An 18,740-nucleotide genomic window follows, 5' to 3' on the forward strand; every position below is an offset into this window, starting at 1 on the left:
CTTGATGCTGGAAGATTGAAGGCAGGAAGAGAAGGGGACAACAGAGGATGAGACGGTTTGTGGCATCACCAACTCAATAGACATGAGTTTGAGCAAGCTCCGGGAGTTGGTGACAGACAGGGAAGCCTGGCATGCTGCAGTTCATCGGGTTGCAAAGAGTCAGACACAACTGAGCGACTGAACTGAAGGCTTTAAGAAAATTTACTTCCCTTACTCATTTCTAGGAAGTTACCAACAAACATACCGGCTGGATGTGTTCCAGCAAAATGAGAAAGTAAACCAAGAAGGGAAGACATGGGATTTAGGAGAAAGCTGATCCAACAGAGAAGAGAGGAGACAGGGAAAGGAGAGTCCAAGTTCAAAAAGCTCTCAAGCAGGCCTAGAAAATAACCAATCTGGACTATACCAACAGAATAGTAGGCCTGAGAGAGGATGTTTCTAAGGAAAAGACAAAATGATAAGTTACTTGATAGTTTTGAACAGAATGAAATTTTTACTTCTAGGAAGAGTCTGGAGGTGAATCAATGATAGATGCATGTAAAACCAAGAAAGTGAAAAAGAAAAAGAAGTAACTATAAACTCTAGGGAAAAATATTGTAAGCGAAAAGATATTTAATCATAATACACGGAGGTTGGTGGTTTAGTTGCTCAGTGGTATCCAACCCTTTCCAACCCCATGAACTGGCCCACCAGGTTCCTCTGTCCATTCGACTTCTTAGGCAAGAATACTGGAGTGGGTTGCCATTTCCCTCTCCAGGGGATCTTCCTGACGTAGGAATTGAACTGAGTCTTCTGCATTGCAGGCAGATTCTTGACCAACTGAGCCATCAGGCTCATACTTAGAAAATATTCATATAATCACTGTAATAGAAATATTAGTCATAAGTTACATTACTATACTGGGAGAATGATAACTACTCTATTGGGAGAAAGTTTTTATGTGTGTGTATGTTGGGGTATGTGTGGGTATAAAACAGTTGGATTATCATCATAAGAAGATACTATTGGGACTTCCCTTGTGGTACAGTGGATAAGAATTCACCTACCAATGCAGGGGACATGAGTTCGATTCCTATTCCAGGAGGCTTCCACATGCCGCAGAGCAACTAGCCGAGCACAACTACTTAGCCTGTGCTCTTGAGCCTGTGCGCTTGAGTCTGTGCGCCACGACTACTGAAGCCACCACACCACAAGAGGAGGCCCGGGCACTGTAACACAGAATAGCTCCCGCTCACTCCAACTAGAGAAAGCCACCTGCAGCACTGAACACCCAGCACAACGCTCCCCCCGCCCCCCAAAAAGAGACTATCTAAAACTGAAGATTAATGACATATTTAATAAGCATGCTGCATTTTTAAAGTAATTTTTAAATACCAAAGAATCAGTTAAATCTGCCTCTGGAGAGTAGGAATGAAGTGAGGATGAAGAGAGGCCTTCTAGTTTTTGCCTTGAAATTGTCTGACTTTCAAAATTATGTGCAATAGTTTTAAATAATTTCTTTTAATGACATAAGATAAAGAAATGGGGCCTTTAGTGTATACCCATGTCACAGAGGGAAGAGAGAAGAGGCCTTCATACCTACATTGTTGGACTCCAAAATCAGGGTCACTACACAGAACAGGTTCACATTAGCATTGAAGACCACAAATTCCACAAAAAGGCTTTTGGTGCAATGGTCTAGCCACTGGCTCTGTTCAAGTTGCTGTAGAACTCTGGAAAAACAGAAGGACAGGCCAGCTATATTCTCCACTGAACTCTGCAGAGGAGGAAAATGCTCTGGCCTTTCTAGTATCACTCACAGAGGAGGTGAGAAGTGACATTTACCAATCACCTGTAAAATGCTTACTAATGCCCAAACTTTCACCGGTATTCACACCAAAGTTAAATGTTCAAGAAAAGGTATTTGGCATTTAAGGTCTGAGGTAGAATTAATTTTACCTCAGCTGAGAATTTTCCTTCAAAATTAATTATTTTAGACTAGTATCTTTTAAAAACATTTTAGATAATATCTAAAAATGAAGATTCATGAAATAGCTAATAATACAGTGTCAATCACTTCTATTTGAAAAGTACTACTTTTAACTAAGCTATTTAGGTGTAAGCAGTCAAAATGCCATTTGGTTGGCATTGTTGTTTTTGAGAAGTTAGTTTCTTGCTGAGAATTTCAGTGAAGAGATAATCATTTTAATTTGGGCTTTTTCATACATCATGACAAAGACTCAGGATTTGTATATAACACCATTCTAACTCTGGCAATTTAATTTTGGCATTTTAATTTTGGATTGTTCAAGACGTGGTGTCTCCCCTTATTTGAATACAGTTTGCTGAAGCTAGAGTTGAGTTTAACTGCAGCTAGAACTGAAACTGATGTGTTTTTCCAGATGAGAAAAGGAAGGAGATTTGGCAAAATGGCAACCCAAAATATACCTTTAGTTTGAGGTTGAAAAGGAATTTTTAAACTTAAAGATACATTTCCTTAAAAATCTAAAATAAAAGTGTCTACCAGTGCCATACACAGTATATTAGCATAATAGTGGCTGTCAAAACTACTCAAAAGGGTCCTTAATTCCAGCAAATATCTTGGACCTCCTGTTCAGGTTCACTCACCTGTGTGCATTACTGGAGTTTCTTCCAAGTCTCACAACATACCCTCCTCCAGAGTAAGTGGCAAATTCTCCCTGAATGGGGTAGCCACCCAGTGCCTCCTGATTCTGATAATGCCAGATCGTGTCCGATTTCGTGTTGTTTATATCAGGGGGCCCCCAGTTAACCCCATAGTTCTCTGTATCCTCCTGAACTTGGTGAGATGGCTTCACTTGTTCTCGGAGAGATGGTTTAGTTGGAAAGAATGTGGCACCAGGAAGGCGAATCTGACGAAGTAGAACATTGCCCAAAAGAAAGGAGTTTCCATCAGTAATAAATCCTAGTGAGAGAATACAGGCAGCCATTAAAAAAATTGCCTTAGTAAGTTAGTAACAAAAAAAGGGCCTATTTTCACCAATATTTTTAAAAACATTTCTGGAGTTGCTAGCTAGCTAATATAATCAGATAAGCAAAAGAAATAAGATATGAACATTTTTTAAAAGGATATGAAATTATCGCAATTTGTAAAATATAATGAGGGAATTCCCTGGTGGCCCAGTGGTTAAGAATCCACCCTGCAATGCAAGGGACGCAGGTTTGATCCCTGGTAGGGGAACTAAGACCCCACACGCTGCAGAGCAACTAAGCCCACGTGCCGCAATGAGCCCTTGCACCACAACTAGAGAGTGTGTGAGCAACTGAAGATCCTGCGTGACACAACGAAGAAAGCCTGCTGCAGCTAAAACTGGATGTAGCCAAATAAATAAATGAAGAAGACAATGATCTAGATAAACATTAAGAAGTGAAGTGTGACATCAAGAGCATAAAAGGGATAATTAGAGTGTAGTTTTTGTATGTGATGAAGATAAGTTGTTATTGGCTTAAAATAATAACTTATAGTAATAATGTAAAATGTTTTATGTAAGCCTTATGGTAACCTTACGGATTTCCCTGATAGTTAAGTTGGTAAAGAATAGCCTGCAATGCTGGAGACCCCGGTTAGATTCCTGGGTTGGGAAGATCCGCTGGAGAAGGGATGGGCTACCCACTCCAGTGTTCTTGGGCCTCCCTTGTGGCTCAGCTGGTAAAAAATACGCCTGCAATGTGGGAGACCTGGGTTTGATCCTTGGGTTGGGAAGATCCTCTGGAGAAGGGAAAGGCTACCCACTCCAGTGTTCTGGCCTGGAGAATTCCATGGACTGTAAGAGTCAGACATGACAGCGACTTTCACTTGACTTCACTATGGTAACTGCAAAACAAAAGCTATAGTAGATACATAGAAGATAAAGGGAGAGAGAATCAAAGCCTACCACTACAAAAAATTAATCACAAAAGACAACGAGAGAGGAACAAAGGAATTACAAATCAGAAAATGAACAAAATGACAGTTTTAAGCGTAACCTATCAATAATTACTTTGAATGTAAATGACTAAATTCTCCAGTCAAAAGACACAGAGTGGTTAAATGGAAAAAAAATACAAGATCCAACAATATGCTGTCTATAAGAGACTCACTTAAGCTTTAAAGGTACACATAGGCTGAAAATAGAAGCATGGAAAAAGATGCTATGCATATCAACAAAATATTAGAAAACCAAAATTCAACAGCACCTTGAAAGGGTCACACACGACAGTCAAGTGAGATTTATCCCTGGGATGCAAGGATGATTCAAAATACATAAGCTAACAAATGTGATACACCATATTAAAATAATGAAGGATTAAAAATTTATAATCTCAACAGACACAGAAAGAGCATTTGACAAAATTCAACATCCTTTCATGAAAAAAACTCAACAAATTAGGGAAGAAGGAATGTACTTCAAGAAAATAAAAGCCATATATGTCAAGCTCACAGCTAAATTTTATACTCAGTTGTGAAAAACTAAAAGCTCTTCCTCTAAGATAAGGAACAAGACGAGGATGCCTATTCACCATGTCTATTCAACACAATACTGGGAGTCCCAACCAGCCAAGTTAGGCAAGAAAAAGAACTACAAGGCATCCAAATAGGGAAGGGGGAAGCAAATCAATCTCCACATGCACAAGAATGCAACTGAACCCTTTTATTATGCCATATACAAAAAATCAGCTCCATAGGATCAACAACTTAAACCTTAGGCCTAAAACTACAAAACTCCTACAAGAAAACAGAAAAAGCTTCTTGACACTTGGTCTTGACAATTTTGGGGGGGGGATATGACACTATAAACGTTTAGGCAACAAAAACAAACAAGTGGGAGTACATCAAACAACAAAGTTTCTGCATAGCAAAGGAAACAGTAAACCTATGAAATGGGAGAAAATATCTGCAAACTATGTATCTGACAAGGCGTTAAAAAATCCATAAAGAACTCATACAACTCAATACCAAAAAATAAACAAACCACACTTTTCTAAAGAAGACATACAAATGACTTACAGGTATATGTAAAACTCACTAACCACAGGGATATACAAAAATCACAACTGCACTGTGATATCACCTCATACCTATCAGGATGGCTATCATCAGGAAGACAAGAAATAACAAGTGTTGATGAGGATTTGGAGAAAGGAATTCTATTAATCGGAATGTAAACTGGTTACAGCCATTATGGAAAACAGCATGGAAGTTCCTAAAAAAATTAAAAATAGAGCTACTGTATGATCCAGCAATCTTACTACTGGCTATATATATGGAAAGGAAATAAAATCACCATCTTGAAGACACATCTGCACTCCTGTGTTCATAGCAGGATTGTTCACAAAAGTGAAGATACAAAATGAGCCAACAAAGAAGCATGTATGATCTCTCATAAGTGGAACTTTAAAAAGTCAAACTTATAGAACCAGACAGAACGGTGGGTACCAGGGACTGGGGTGGCAAGGAGGATGGGTGGATGTGAAAGTACACAAGCTTTCAATTTTAAAGTGAATAAGTCCTGGAGATCTAATGTATAGCATGATTACAGTTTATAGATTAAAGTTAACAGCAATAGTGATATATATTTGAGATTTACTAAGAGAATAAAAGTTCTTATCATACCAAAAACAAAGCCCGTAACTATGTGAAAAGATGAATGTGTTGATTAGTATGATTGTGGTAATCATTTCACATATCTCATATCAAAACATCACGTATACCTTAAATACATACACAATTTCAATGTCTCCATTGTACCTCAATAAAGCTGGGGAGAAAAGAGAATCAACCTAAAAACTCTTACCAAAAAAAATTCAGCAAGGTATCTGGGTACTAAATATAGTAAAATCAACAGCCTTCATATATTCAAACACTAGTTAGTATAGTGAAATCTTATTTACCATAGGAAACAAAAGATAAACCTAACAAGATGTACAAGAATTATATGAAGAAAATTTAATATGACTGAGGGATTAGTCCTGGGTATTAATTGGAAGGACTGATGTTGAAGCTGAAACTCCAATACTTTGGCCACCTGATGCGAAGAGCTGACTCATTTGAAAAGACCCTGATGCCGGGAAAGATTGAGGGCAGGAGGAGAAGGGGATGACAGAGGATGAGATGGTTGGATGGCATCACTGACTCAATGGACATGGGTTTGGGTAGACTCCGGCAGTTGGTGATGGACAGGGAGGCCTGGCGTCCTGTGACGGTTCATGGGGTTGCAGAGTCGGACACGACTGAGCGACTGAACTGAACTGAGGGATACAAATGAAGATGAGAACAGAAAAGCATATTACACTGCCAGGTAAGATGTCAACAGCTTATCAGCTAAGCTACTGATATGCTAGCCATTCTCTAAATTTTTGTAAATACTTATTTTTTGTATAAATATCTAAACCTCTATCTACAACTAAATAAGCTCTTTATAATATATAAAAAGCTCCCATTTATCAAAGCAAGCAAACAAAACCAAGCAGCCCAATGAAAAACAGGCAAAGGTTATAGAATGACACTCATTCATTCATTGTCTCCGTCAGTGTGTACTGAGTGCTCATACACCAGGTCCTATTCTAGGTGCTAGGCACAGCAGTGGGCGAGAGAGTCCCTGTCCACAGAGCACTCACATTTGAGGAGGGAGGCAGACAGGCAATGGCCAAACAATATTCAGGTAATAATAGTGCTATGAAGAAAAGCTGAGTAGGATGAGGGGACAGTGTCCTGTGGGAAGGGAGCAGTGCTACGTTTATTCACAGGGGTGATTAGATGTTTCTCTGAGGAGGTGGCTTATGAGAATTTGCTGTTTAGTTACTAAGTCATGTCCGACTCTTTTACAAATCCACGGACTGTAGCCCTCCAGGCTCCTTTGTCCGTGGGATTTCCCAGGCAAGAATACTGGAGTGGATTATGAGAGAGACCCTAACAAAGTCTGGAGAACCCGATGCAGACATCAGTAAGGGTAAGAGCAAGTTCCAAGGCACTGAAGCAAGAGTGTGTGTGGCCTGGTTAGGGAGAGCACAGAAGCTCGTGTGGCTGAAGGAGACTGAATGAGGGGCAGAATGAGGTTAGGAGAGGAACAGAGGCAGGTGCAGCAGCCCTGAGTGGGGAAGGCCCTAGAGTAAGCGTTAGAAAGGGTTTAAGCTTTAAGTCTGATGGAATCCATTGGGAGCTTTTGAACAGGGAAAAAACACATTTATATGTTAAAAGAAAAAAAAAAAAAAAGAAAAACAATATGGGGAAAATGGAATGAAGAAGGGCAAGAGCAGAGGTAAGTTTTGTCCCTGTGAGAGGTGAAAAATGTCTCCTCAGTGTAGTTTTGACTTGCATTTTCTTGTCAGTGCAGTTGCAAACCTTCCGTGTATTTCAGAGCTACCTGTATGGTGAACTGCTGGGGACGTGGGCAGATCTTACACGGTGCTCATGGAAATGTTAATTGGTACAACTGAGGAGGACAATTTGGCAATAGCTTTTTAAATGAAAAAATGAATATACAGTTTTATCAAGTCTTTTCAAGGTACTTATAGGTATAAAATTATGTATGTACAAGGATATTAATAATAGGACTATTGTTAATAGTAGAAGTCTGGAAACAATCTAAATGTTTATCAATAGGGAGTTGGTTATACAATTTATGGTACATCCATGCAATGGCATACTATACAGTAAATGAATAAAACATAGAAAGGGACAGCTTTACATATGCTGATGGAACCATCTCTAGGCAACCTAAGGGGAAGAGGCAAAAATGCATGACAGTGTTTATAGCAGGATGCTGTTTATCATCAAATGTATTTGCAAATGTACAGATTACCTCTGAAAGAATTTACAAATATAGCTTGGAGGTACTATGTGTTTAGTTTAAAACCACTGCTGCAAAGCAAGTCACAGGAATTTTTTGGTTTCCCAGGGCATATAAAAGTTATGTTTAGGGAATTCCATGGCTGTCCAGTGGTTAGGACTTGGCACTTTCATTGCCAGCACCCAGGTTCAATTCCTGGTCTGGGTGCTAAGATCTAGCAAGTCATGTGGTATGGCCAAAAAGAAAAAAAGTTATGTTTAGATTGAAACATAGTCTGTCAAGTATACAATACCATTATGTCTAAAAAAGCAACGTATATACCTTAATTACAAGCTTAATTGCTAAAAAAGTACTTTATTTCTATTAAAAAAAATGCTAACCATCATCTGAGCCTTCAAAGTCATAATCTTTTTGCAACAGTAACATCCAAGATCACTGATCACAAGCTCACCGTAATAAACATAATAAACAGCGGAAATATTTCAAGAATGACTAAAATGTGACAGAGTCACAAAGTGAGCAAATGCTGTTGAAGAAATGGCACAAATGAAGTTGCTTGACACAGGGTTCCCAAACCTTCAATTTGTTAAACAGACAGAGCAGTATCTCTGAAATGTAGTACAGCAAAATGCAATAAAGTGAGGTATGCCTGTATAATCAATTGGGAATGAGGTTGCCTCTCAGAAAGACAGAAGGGGGATCAGGAGATAAAGGAGACTTGCACAACATACCTTGTGGTATATTCTGTTTTTCTCCATATTCATGTTTTAATTATTAAAAAAATGTTTTAACATGAAAGAAAAAGATTATGTTAGACAATCCGGCAGGGAGAGTTTTACAGTAGTTATCAAAGGGCCAAGGGTTCTAAAGAAGGTAAGAGGAAGGTAAGGGGTGATGTAACCTTCAAAGGTAGCCTCCCTGTGTACTCCTTAAATAAAAAGTATGCAATTACAGAACTGTGAGATTAATGGTTTTCCATCTGAGAAGAAAGTCACAAGAGAAAAAACAAGTTTAAATTGCTGCAAGAGGAATTTTATATCTTACCAAAAAGATTCTTCCCAGATGTGTTTTGACACTGGACTAGGCTATTTCCCATTTCCCTAGTTTCTTGTTGTCGTCAACCTTAAGCAGGCTGATTTGGTGCTCAGCACACAGTGCTTCCACTAACTTGACATATGTAGGCTCATCACTTGGATGCAAGCACGCATAGATGGGCTTGGTGCTTGTCTAAGGTTTTGGCAGCTTCGCGAATTCCACGTGCTAGGCCATCGTGGATGAGGGTGGTCTTCAGCACCTCTTGCAGAGCAGTATTAACGCCCATTATACCTCCAGCAGCAATGCCTTCCTAAGCCATGGCGGTGGAACTGAATCTTGAATGCACCTGAACCTCTGCATAGCTCCATGGTGGAGGGAAAGCTGAATATACAGTTTTATCCAGTCTTTTCAAGGTACTTATCTTACAGATATATTTGCACGAGTGAAATTATATATGAAAAAGGATATTTAATAGTACTGTTGTTAACAGTAGAAGATTGGAAACAATCTAAATGTCTATCAGTATTATCTACTTAATTCTATTTCTTTATCTACATCTCAGATTGCTGTTGCTCTTCCTTAATATGTTCCAGGTAACTCCTGTAACCTCTCTGGTTCTAGAAGAACCAGAGCTCCAACTGCCCCATTAATAATAGCTAAGACTGGGACTTCCCTGGTGGCCCAATGCTTAAGAATTAGCTTGCCAATGCAGGGGACATGGGTTCAGTCCTGGTCCAGGAAGATTTCACATACCTCGGAGCAATGAAGCCTGTGTACCACAGCTATCGAGCCTGTGCTCTAGAGCCCAGGAGCCACAACTACGGAAGCCAGTGTGTTAAGAGCCCATTCTCCACAACAAGAGGAGCCACTACAATGAGAAGCCCATGCACTACAGTTAGAGAGTAGTCCCAGATTGCCGCAACTTGAGAAAAGCCTGCTCGCAGCAGTGAAAACCCAGTGCAGCCAAAAAAAAAAAAAATTAATAGCTAAGACCCATTGGGTGCCCAACACTGTTCTAAGCACTTAGATATACTAAGTTTTAAATTTTCACATCAATCTTAAAGGATAGATCCTAAGATTTATCCCCATTGTATAGACGGGGAAACTGAGGCACAGGAAGTTGAGTGATTCACCAGAAACACATTGCTGGTAAGTAGAGAGCAAGGATGTGGCTTCTGAGCCTTTGCATCTAGTCTAGACCGTGCATCCAGAGCCCTTTGCAACATGAGAAGCCACCGCAACAAGAAGCTCTTGCACTGCAACTACAGAGAAAGCCCAGGTGCAGCAACAAAGATTCCATGTGCTGCAAAAAAGACCCAGCACAGCCATAAAATAAAAATGAAACTCAGCTAGAAAGAACATGCAATGCAAAGGAGTTGCCACCTGCAAAATCTCTTACATGCACCATGTACACATTAAGAGCTTCCCAGGTGGTGCTCGTGGTAAAGAACCTGCCTGCCAGTGCAGGAGACATAAGACATGCAGGTTCGATCCCTAGGTTGGGAAGATCCCCTGGAGGAGGGCATGGCAACCCACTCTAGTATTCTTGCCTGGAGAATCCCCATGGACAGAGGAGCCTGGTGGGCTACAGTCTATAGGGTCACAATGAGTGAGATACAACTGAAGCAACTTAGAAAGGACACACGTTTAAGAAAAGACTATACAGATATAGAAAACAAACTCATGGTCACCAAAGGGGAAAGTGGGAGATTGGGACTGACATATACACACTACTATGTATACCACAGACAACTAATACGAACATGCTGTATAGCACGGAAACTTTACTCAGTACTCTGTAATGCCCTATACAGGAAAAGAATCTAAAGAGTGGATATATGTATATGCATAACTGACTCACCTTACTGTATACCTGAAACCAACATTTCCAACACTGTAAGTCAACTATACTCCAATAAAATTTAATTAAAAAAGAAAAGAGTATATATGTTTACTCAGATTACACATCACTCAGATTTTTTTTTTCAGGAATTTAGGAGATGTTTCAAATCTCAACAGAAAGGCACCAATCCTGAGTTTAATGAATGCAGCAATTTCCAGAACACAACTCACTTAATAAGACACAAAGTTATAATACGACAAAGCATTGGTACCTGGTTGAAGTATGAAGAAGCATTCATACTAACTCCTCTTGATGGTGAGGTTCTTTGAGGGTACAAACCACATAATACCCATCTTTTTATCATTAGCTCCTAGGACAGTTCCCAGTACACCAGTTATTCACTAGACATTCATGGAATTGAACTAGATAACCAACCAAGAAAAGTCACACATCACAAAGGAATGACTGCATATCAGGCAATATAGCAAAAGGTCACCCTGGTGTGAGATCTTTCTGATTACATCTGGGCTTAGAGAACAAACTTCAGCTGCATGTGGTTCCTTCCTTCACAAGGAGGCAACTGACCCCAAGAACCACTTCAGTTACTTCTCATGCTGTAAGTGAATAAGTTCTCAACTTTGTTTATCAGCCTCTAGTGAGACTCTTCAGTGGGAATCAGCCCTCGGGGACTGATCACCCTTGGGTGAACAGACATAAACCTGAAACTGCTTAGATGGGTCCCTGGGAGTAGAGCTTTGGGTGCCCACAGAGGTGCAGTCATATTGACACAGCCAGCGAAACTTTCTCCAGTGTTCTAATGGTTCCTGTAGGGGCATGTGGAAAACCAACTGTATCCCACATTTGCAGGGCTGGGCCCCTGGACTGTGGTCTTACCTCTGTAATCCCCGTACAGGTTGGGAAGGAGGGTGCTATTGGCCCAGGTGTAGAAATGCTTAAGAAGTTTGATCTCTGAGAAACGCTGAGAAAAGCTCTTGTGGATAGCTTGACGGAGGTAAAATCTATTGGAGTTCTGCGTCGAGTAGACTGTAGTCATCAACAGGGTAAGGAAAAGGATTTGTGCTAGTACAGAAGTGAGAAAATCATAGGTGAATTTGAAATTGAAATTTCATTTGTTTGAAATTCTCTGTATGATCAGACTTATGGAAGCCAAGGGGGAGGGGAGAGGGAGGGGGTGGGCTGGGATTTGGGGGTTGGTACATGCGAACTACCACGTGTCGAATGGATAAACACCAAGGTCCTACTGTTCAGCACAGGGAGCGAAGTCTAGTCTCCTGGGGCAAACCATAATGGAAAGGATATAAACAAAGAATGTGTATATATATACACGTATAACTGAGTCACCCTGCTGTAGAGCAGATTGGCAGAACATTATAAACCAACTATACTTCAATTTAAAAAAATCCTCCACACATGTTAAAAAAAAGAAAAATCCTCTATATGTTTTTCTTCATTTTTCCCTATGCATATAGACTTTCACAGGTCAAAAACAGTCAAAAATTGGCACTTTCACATGATTCAACTTAATAATGGTCAGAGATAAGCCAAAGCATTTGGCTCCTAGTGATACCTGTATGTGTAGCAATAGATATGTATATATACCTTCCCAGAATTCTTTTGCCACTGCTCAGAAATTATACTTGAGATACATAAAATCCCCCACCAAAAAAATGCTTTATTTTAGTTCTAAGGTCTAAATGACCCCCCAAACAACTCCCTCGGTCTCTTCCCATCCCCAGTTATCTATCGATTGTCTCTGTTCATATGATGAAAACAGAATTTGTCTATTTTGGTCCAGAGGATCCAATAACCCAAACACTAGATGTGTTGGACCTTGTACTTACAGGACAGCTATTTTTCAAAGCATATTCATTTTCCCTCCACCCTGTGATGCTGACCAAGTTTCACGATTACATTCTGCAGACAGAGGAAGTGACTTCCTCAAGCACACAGTTAGATCATAAGTTCAGGAGTCCCTCCATGCACCGTACAGCCTTATTTAATAGCATCCAGAATGTTTTTTTTTTTTTTTTCAGAATGTTTTGAGGTGAATACTTTAAGATACTTTCCCCGCCTTCTAGATTTTCCATTTTATTCTCACCCCCCCCTTTCCTTGCTGGGAAATGTGTTGATGTATCAACATGTTACCGTCTCCTCTCCATACCTAAAACATCTCCTGTCAACTTGAAGAACTTCTTCTCTTTCAAGGTTCTTTCTGGGCGCTTAACTGGACTGTTTATAGTGGGGGCTACATAGATGGAGCTGTTCTTATCTCTTGAACCGGGTAATGAAGAAGGACATCTTGCTGTCAAAAATTCAAATGCAGGCCAAAAAAAGGTTATATTTCATTAAGTAGTTATTCATCAACATCTGCTGAGCATCTACTATGGGTATCTCCTATTAAATGCTGAAATGGAGAAAAGAAGTTACACAAGCAATTCTTCCCAAACTACCATCAAAGACTTAGAAAAAGATTTCCAATCCATCAGGGACTAACACTTTTGTAAAATACAGTAAAAACTAGAAACTGACACAGAACAGAGGCCTACAAAATAAAAGTAAAATGACACAAAATAGAGGCCTAAAAATAGAAGCCCCATTTTGAAAATTAGATTCAATAGGCCTAAAATTAGTCTGCCCAATTGCTATAAATGTTTCTAAAGGCTTATTCTCAATTTCTCTACGTATCTTGGACTAGAACCAAACAGTTTTGTCAGTGGATTACCCAATGGGAGTTCTGTTCCAGAGTGGTGGTTCTCACTGTAAAACGGGCAGGGGGGATCACCTGGAATTGTGTTAAAATGCAGTTTCTGGAGTGAGGCCTAAGAGCCTGAATTTCTGACAATTCCAGGAAATGCCAGTGCTGTTCTCCAGACCACACTGTGGGCAGAAGAATCTAGAGACATGTAAATCAAGATGGGGAGAGGGAGTTAGAATATGACCTAAAACATGTCAGCCTGTAGGAACCAAGTGCTGAGGGATCACTGGAGGGAAAATTAACCTCAAGGAATTCAGAGAAGGTGGCCCAGAGGCAGTGACATAGGACATTTGTTTTAAGTGAGTCAGAATTCTCTAGATGGATAAAGATGAGGTAAGAAAGAAAAAAAGTCACTTTAGGAGAGGGAACAGCAATTCAAGAGATGGAGAAATGAAAGGAGGACTGGGAAGGCAGTTTGAAGTCAGATTACTAGTTTTTTAATCTCAGAAGGAATAAGATGCCAACCCCTTAGCAGCTTGTCCACCACTCAGCTTAAGAAATAAGTGGCAGCTGAGATAAAACATGCTGTGCACCTCTCTCATGGTATCCCTTCTTTCTCTTCTTCATAGTTAATCCTAAATTTTGGAGTTTATTCTCCTATGCATTTCATTAAAAAATGTGTCTCTAAGCAAGGCATGCATTTCTTGCATGATTAAAATGTTGTGTTAAGGGACTTCCCCATAGAGGGGCATGGGTTCTATCCCTAGTCAGTAAACTAAGATCACACATGCGGTGCAGCCTGGCTGAAAACAGAATGTTGTGTTAATTTTTCTGCCATTTGCTTTTCGGCCACCTTTTGTGAGTTTCTTCTGTGTGAAATGAGTGGCTCTAGTCAGTTTTATTCAGACTTCCTCAGGCTTGGTGATTGAGTTGGGAGTGGGATTTAGGATTATTCTTAGTTTACAGCCAGTGGTGATATTAATTAACCGAAATGAGAAAACAGTAAAGAAGTGAATTTGTGGGGCAGGCAAATAATTCTGCTTGGGGCATGTTTGAGATAGCCGTAGGCATCCAGATACAGAGGGTGAGCAGCTGGAAACAGCATGTGGGGCTCCAGGCTAGAAACACGAGGAAGGAATCTGGAATATAGGGGAGAGTTGAAGCTCTGAGTGACCTCCGGAGGGATGGACCATAAGGAGTTCTGATGACCCACTGGTTGGTCTTGGGTCAGGGAGGAGGCACGATGGCTGGTTAGAGACCAGATCCCTGAGTGGATAAATTTGTCTTAGTCAGTGAGGTGGCTGGGAGTGCACTGTTCTGATGTACAATTTGCTCTTTGCAAAATGAGATATTAGTTAGAAGGATTAATTGAATTACCCCAGAGTGCCAAGATCCTCCTGGTTTGATGTTCCTTCTCTCTGTGAAGTTGTGGCAGCCTGTTCAGCATCAGTGAGTAGAACAGCGTGAGGAAGATCACCTAGACAGGAAAGTCAGAGGAGGCACTAATAATGAGCAGATATCACAGTATCCAAGAAGGCGGCACCGACAGAGGTGAAGGTGGGCATGACTGCTACATCTCAGTCAGCTGGCTCTTTATATTTATGGAACACTCAGGATTAAGTAATTTCATAGTTATTTCTGCATAACCACAAAGACATGGCTGACATGTTAATCTTTATATTTTTGCCTGTAGTCTTTAATCTACTTGGCTAGGAAAACCTAAACTATCAAATGATTTGTGATGCTTTGTATAAATTGTTCAGTAACACCTGTCTTTGGAACAACTTTGATGAGCAAGACTGAAGAAGCTATGCTTTTCAAAGTGCCAGTTCTGCTGAAGAAGGCATGGAGTTTTAGAACAGAGTAAGCCTCTGTTAGGGGAAACAAGTACCCCTCCTCCACCACCACTCCTTAAATTTCCTTGGAGAGGAGGAAGTCCTCCAATCCTCAGGGAACAGAGGATAAGAGTAATTATTTCTGGCCCACTGCCGCACTCCTTGCTGTGAGGGGACGATTGCAGGTGTGTGTGCTCTGCAGACCTGAAGTTGCCTTCTAGTGGACGGTCTCTAGGACTAGACCTGAGGTGGACGTGCCAAGCTGCTTCAGTGTCCGACTCTGTGCGACCCCAGACTGCAGCCCACTAGGCTCCTCTGTCCATGGGATTTTCCAGGCAAGAGTACTGGAGTGGGCTGCCATGTCCTTCTCTTCCTGACCCAGGGATTGAACCCGAATCTCTTACATCTACCCAGGATTAGCAGGTGGGTTCTTTACCAGTAGCACCACTGGGAAATTACTAAAAAGTACACTTGATGGACTTCCTTGGTAGTCAAGTGGTTAAGTCCCTCTGCCTTGCAATGCAGGGGACTTGGGTTTGATCCCTGGTCGGGGAACTAAGATCCCATATGCCACAGAATAACTAAGCCCATGTGCTACAACTACTGAGCCCACGCACCACAACTAGAGAGTTCCATGCACCGTAACGAAAGATCCTGTGTGCTGCAACTAAGACCCAGCACAGTGAAAAAAAAAAAAACAACTACACTTAGCCATAAGTGAAATGAAAGTTGCTCAGTCGTGTCTGACTCTTTGCAACCCCATGGACTATTCAGTCCACGGAATTCCCCAGGCCAGAATACTGGAGTGGGTAGCCTTTCCCTTTTCCAGGGGATCTTCCTAACCCAGGGATTGAACCCAAGTCTCTCACATTGCAGGCAGATTCTTTACCAGCTGAGCCATAGGAGTTCAACCAAATTCTCTCTGTAGCAATACTGATAACTAAGCTAACACATTGGTTTTCTATCTCTTCTGTTCCTCTTTTTATACTTTCTGACTTTTAAAAACTGATATACATTTATTATAAAAAGTTTGAAAAAATTTAGAGACTTTAAGAAACTAAAAATTTGGAAAGTGAAAGTGTTAGTTGCTCAGTCATGTCCGACTCTTTGCCATCCCATGGACTGTAGCCCGCCAGGCTCCTCTGTCCATGGAATTTCCCAGGCAAGAATACTGGAGTGGGTTGCCATTTCTTTCTCTAGGGGATCTTCTTAGACCAGGGATCAGACCTGGTCTCCAGTATTGGCAGGTTGATTCTTTACTGTCTGAGCCATCCATTAATTATTTTTGTCTTCAACTGAGCTAGTTCTCCACATCATTACATTTTCTATAACATTTTAAATGGTTGCTTAGTATCCTATTACACAGATATGGCTGTCTTATAACACATTAAGCAATGAACTATTCATGAACATTTAAATTGTTGTCAATTTTATCATTACAAACCTCTCTGAATTTTCTCAGGAGACCCTTAGGAGTGGAATTCAGCAAAGGAATGTAGAATTTGAAGGCTTTAACTGTATATGCTGCCTAATGTTCCTCAGCCAGCATTAAGTGCCCATTTTTCCCTGGCAAACGGAAACACACATACACAATGCAAATCACTGTGTATTCATTTGTTTTTCTTTGCCACTGTTAAAAGCAAAATTGAATCTTATTGTTCTAATTTATTTGACTGGTGAAGAGGAGCTTTTTACAAGGTTTTTTTTTGCGGTGGGGGGGGCGGTCATTGAAATAACAAAGTTTTTTTTTTAGCTTTAAAAAAGTATTTACACATACTTAAACCCCACTCTTTTTGGTGCATAATTCTGTAACTTATGACAAATACATAGAACTGAGTATCCACCACTAATCAATACACCTTACAGTTTCATCATCCAAAAATTCCCTGATGCTGCCCCTTTGTGGCTAACCCTTTCTCCAGCCTTCATCTCTGGCAACTCCTGATGGATTCTCCATCCATGTAGTTTTTGCTTTCTGCAGACTGTCATATAAATGGAAACGAAAGTATGCTTTGGGAACAGGTTTCTTTCACTTAGGATTCATGTACAATATGACATTTGAGAGTCATCCATGTCATTACACATACCAGTAGTTTGTTTCATTGATGAGCAGTCTTCTACCATACGGATGCTCCCCAGTTTATCCATTTAGCAGTTGACGGGTATCTGAGTTGGTTCCATCCTTGGCAATTATTATTGGCCACACCATGTGGCATCTTATTAATAGTTCCCTGATCAGCGATCAAACTTGTGCCTAACACAGTGGAAGTGTGGAATCTTAACCACTGGACTGCCAAGAAAGTTCCATTCTTGGCAATTATGAATAAAGCTGCCATAAATATTCACAGAGTTTTGTGTGAATATAGGGTTTTATTTCTTTTGGGAAAATACCTAGGAATGAAATTACTAAGTTGTATGGTAACTGTATTAATTTTGCAGGAAACTGGCAAACTGCTTTCCAAAGTGGCTATGCCATTTTTACGTTTCTACACATTCTACCACTGATGAATGCGAGTTCCCAGGTACTCTGCATCCTCACCAGCGTTTAGTATTATCAATACTTTAGTCATTCTACTCCAGACAATACTACAAAGCTACAGTTATCAAAACAGCATGACACTAGCACAAAAACAGACATATGGTTCAAAGGAACAGAACAGAGAGCTCAGAAATAAAGCCACACACTTATGGTCAATTAATCTACCAGGAGGCAAGAATATCCAATGGAGAAAAGACAATCTTTTTAGCAAGTGGTCCTGGGAAAGTTGGAGAGCCACATGTAAATCAATAAAATTAGAACACACACATAAAAATAAAACTAAAAATTGCTTAAAGACTTAAATAGACATGACATCATACAACTGTTAGAAGAAAACATAGGCAAAACATTCTGACATAAATGGTACCAATGTTTCCCAAGGCAATAGAAATAAAAACAAAACAAATTGGGCCTAGTCAAACTTCTAAGCTTTTGTACATCGAAGAAAACCATAAATAACATGAAAACAAACAAACAAAAAAATACACCTACAGACTGAGAGAAAACAATTGCAAATACTGTGACCAACAAGGGATTAATCTCCAAAATATACACACAGGTCATACAACTCAGTAACAGAAAAAGCAACCCAATTATAAAATTGGGAGAAGACCTAAATAGACATTTCTCCAAAGAAGACATACAGATGGCCAACAGGCACATGAAAGATGCTCATCATCGCTGCTGCTGCTGCCAAGTTGCGTCAGTCGTGTCCGACTCTGTGTGACCCCATAGACGGCAGCCCACCAGGCTCCCCCGTCCCTGGGATTCTCCAGGCAAGAACACTGGAGTGGGTTGCCATTTCCTTCTCCAATGCGTGAAAGTGAAAAGTGAAAGTGAAGTCACTCAGTCATGTCTGACTTTTAGCAACCCCGTGGACTGCAGCCTACCAGGCTCCTCCATCCCTGGGATTTTCCAGGCAAGAGTACTGGAGTGGGGTGCCATCATAATCACTAATTATTAGAAAAAGGCAAATCAAAACTAC

The 18,740-nt window shown here is 40.4% G+C and overlaps 1 protein-coding gene across 1 annotated transcript in view; it reads right to left on the reverse strand.

The window, feature by feature from the left end:
* Positions 1-18,740, reverse strand: part of PKD1L3 (polycystin 1 like 3, transient receptor potential channel interacting) — a 78,545-nt gene that overhangs the window by 8,427 nt on the left and 51,378 nt on the right. Inside the window, exons 22-26 of the mRNA XM_070386759.1 lie at positions 14,759-14,858; positions 12,848-12,988; positions 11,560-11,745; positions 2,608-2,923; positions 1,579-1,712 (exon numbers count right to left, since the gene is read on the reverse strand). Of these exons, the coding sequence (XP_070242860.1) occupies positions 1,579-1,712; positions 2,608-2,923; positions 11,560-11,745; positions 12,848-12,988; positions 14,759-14,858 (877 nt within the window). The remainder of the gene's footprint in view (positions 1-1,578; positions 1,713-2,607; positions 2,924-11,559; positions 11,746-12,847; positions 12,989-14,758; positions 14,859-18,740) is intronic.

This window comes from Bos mutus, chromosome 18 (genome assembly GCF_027580195.1).
Source record: "Bos mutus isolate GX-2022 chromosome 18, NWIPB_WYAK_1.1, whole genome shotgun sequence".
Taxonomy (NCBI): domain Eukaryota; kingdom Metazoa; phylum Chordata; class Mammalia; order Artiodactyla; family Bovidae; genus Bos; species Bos mutus.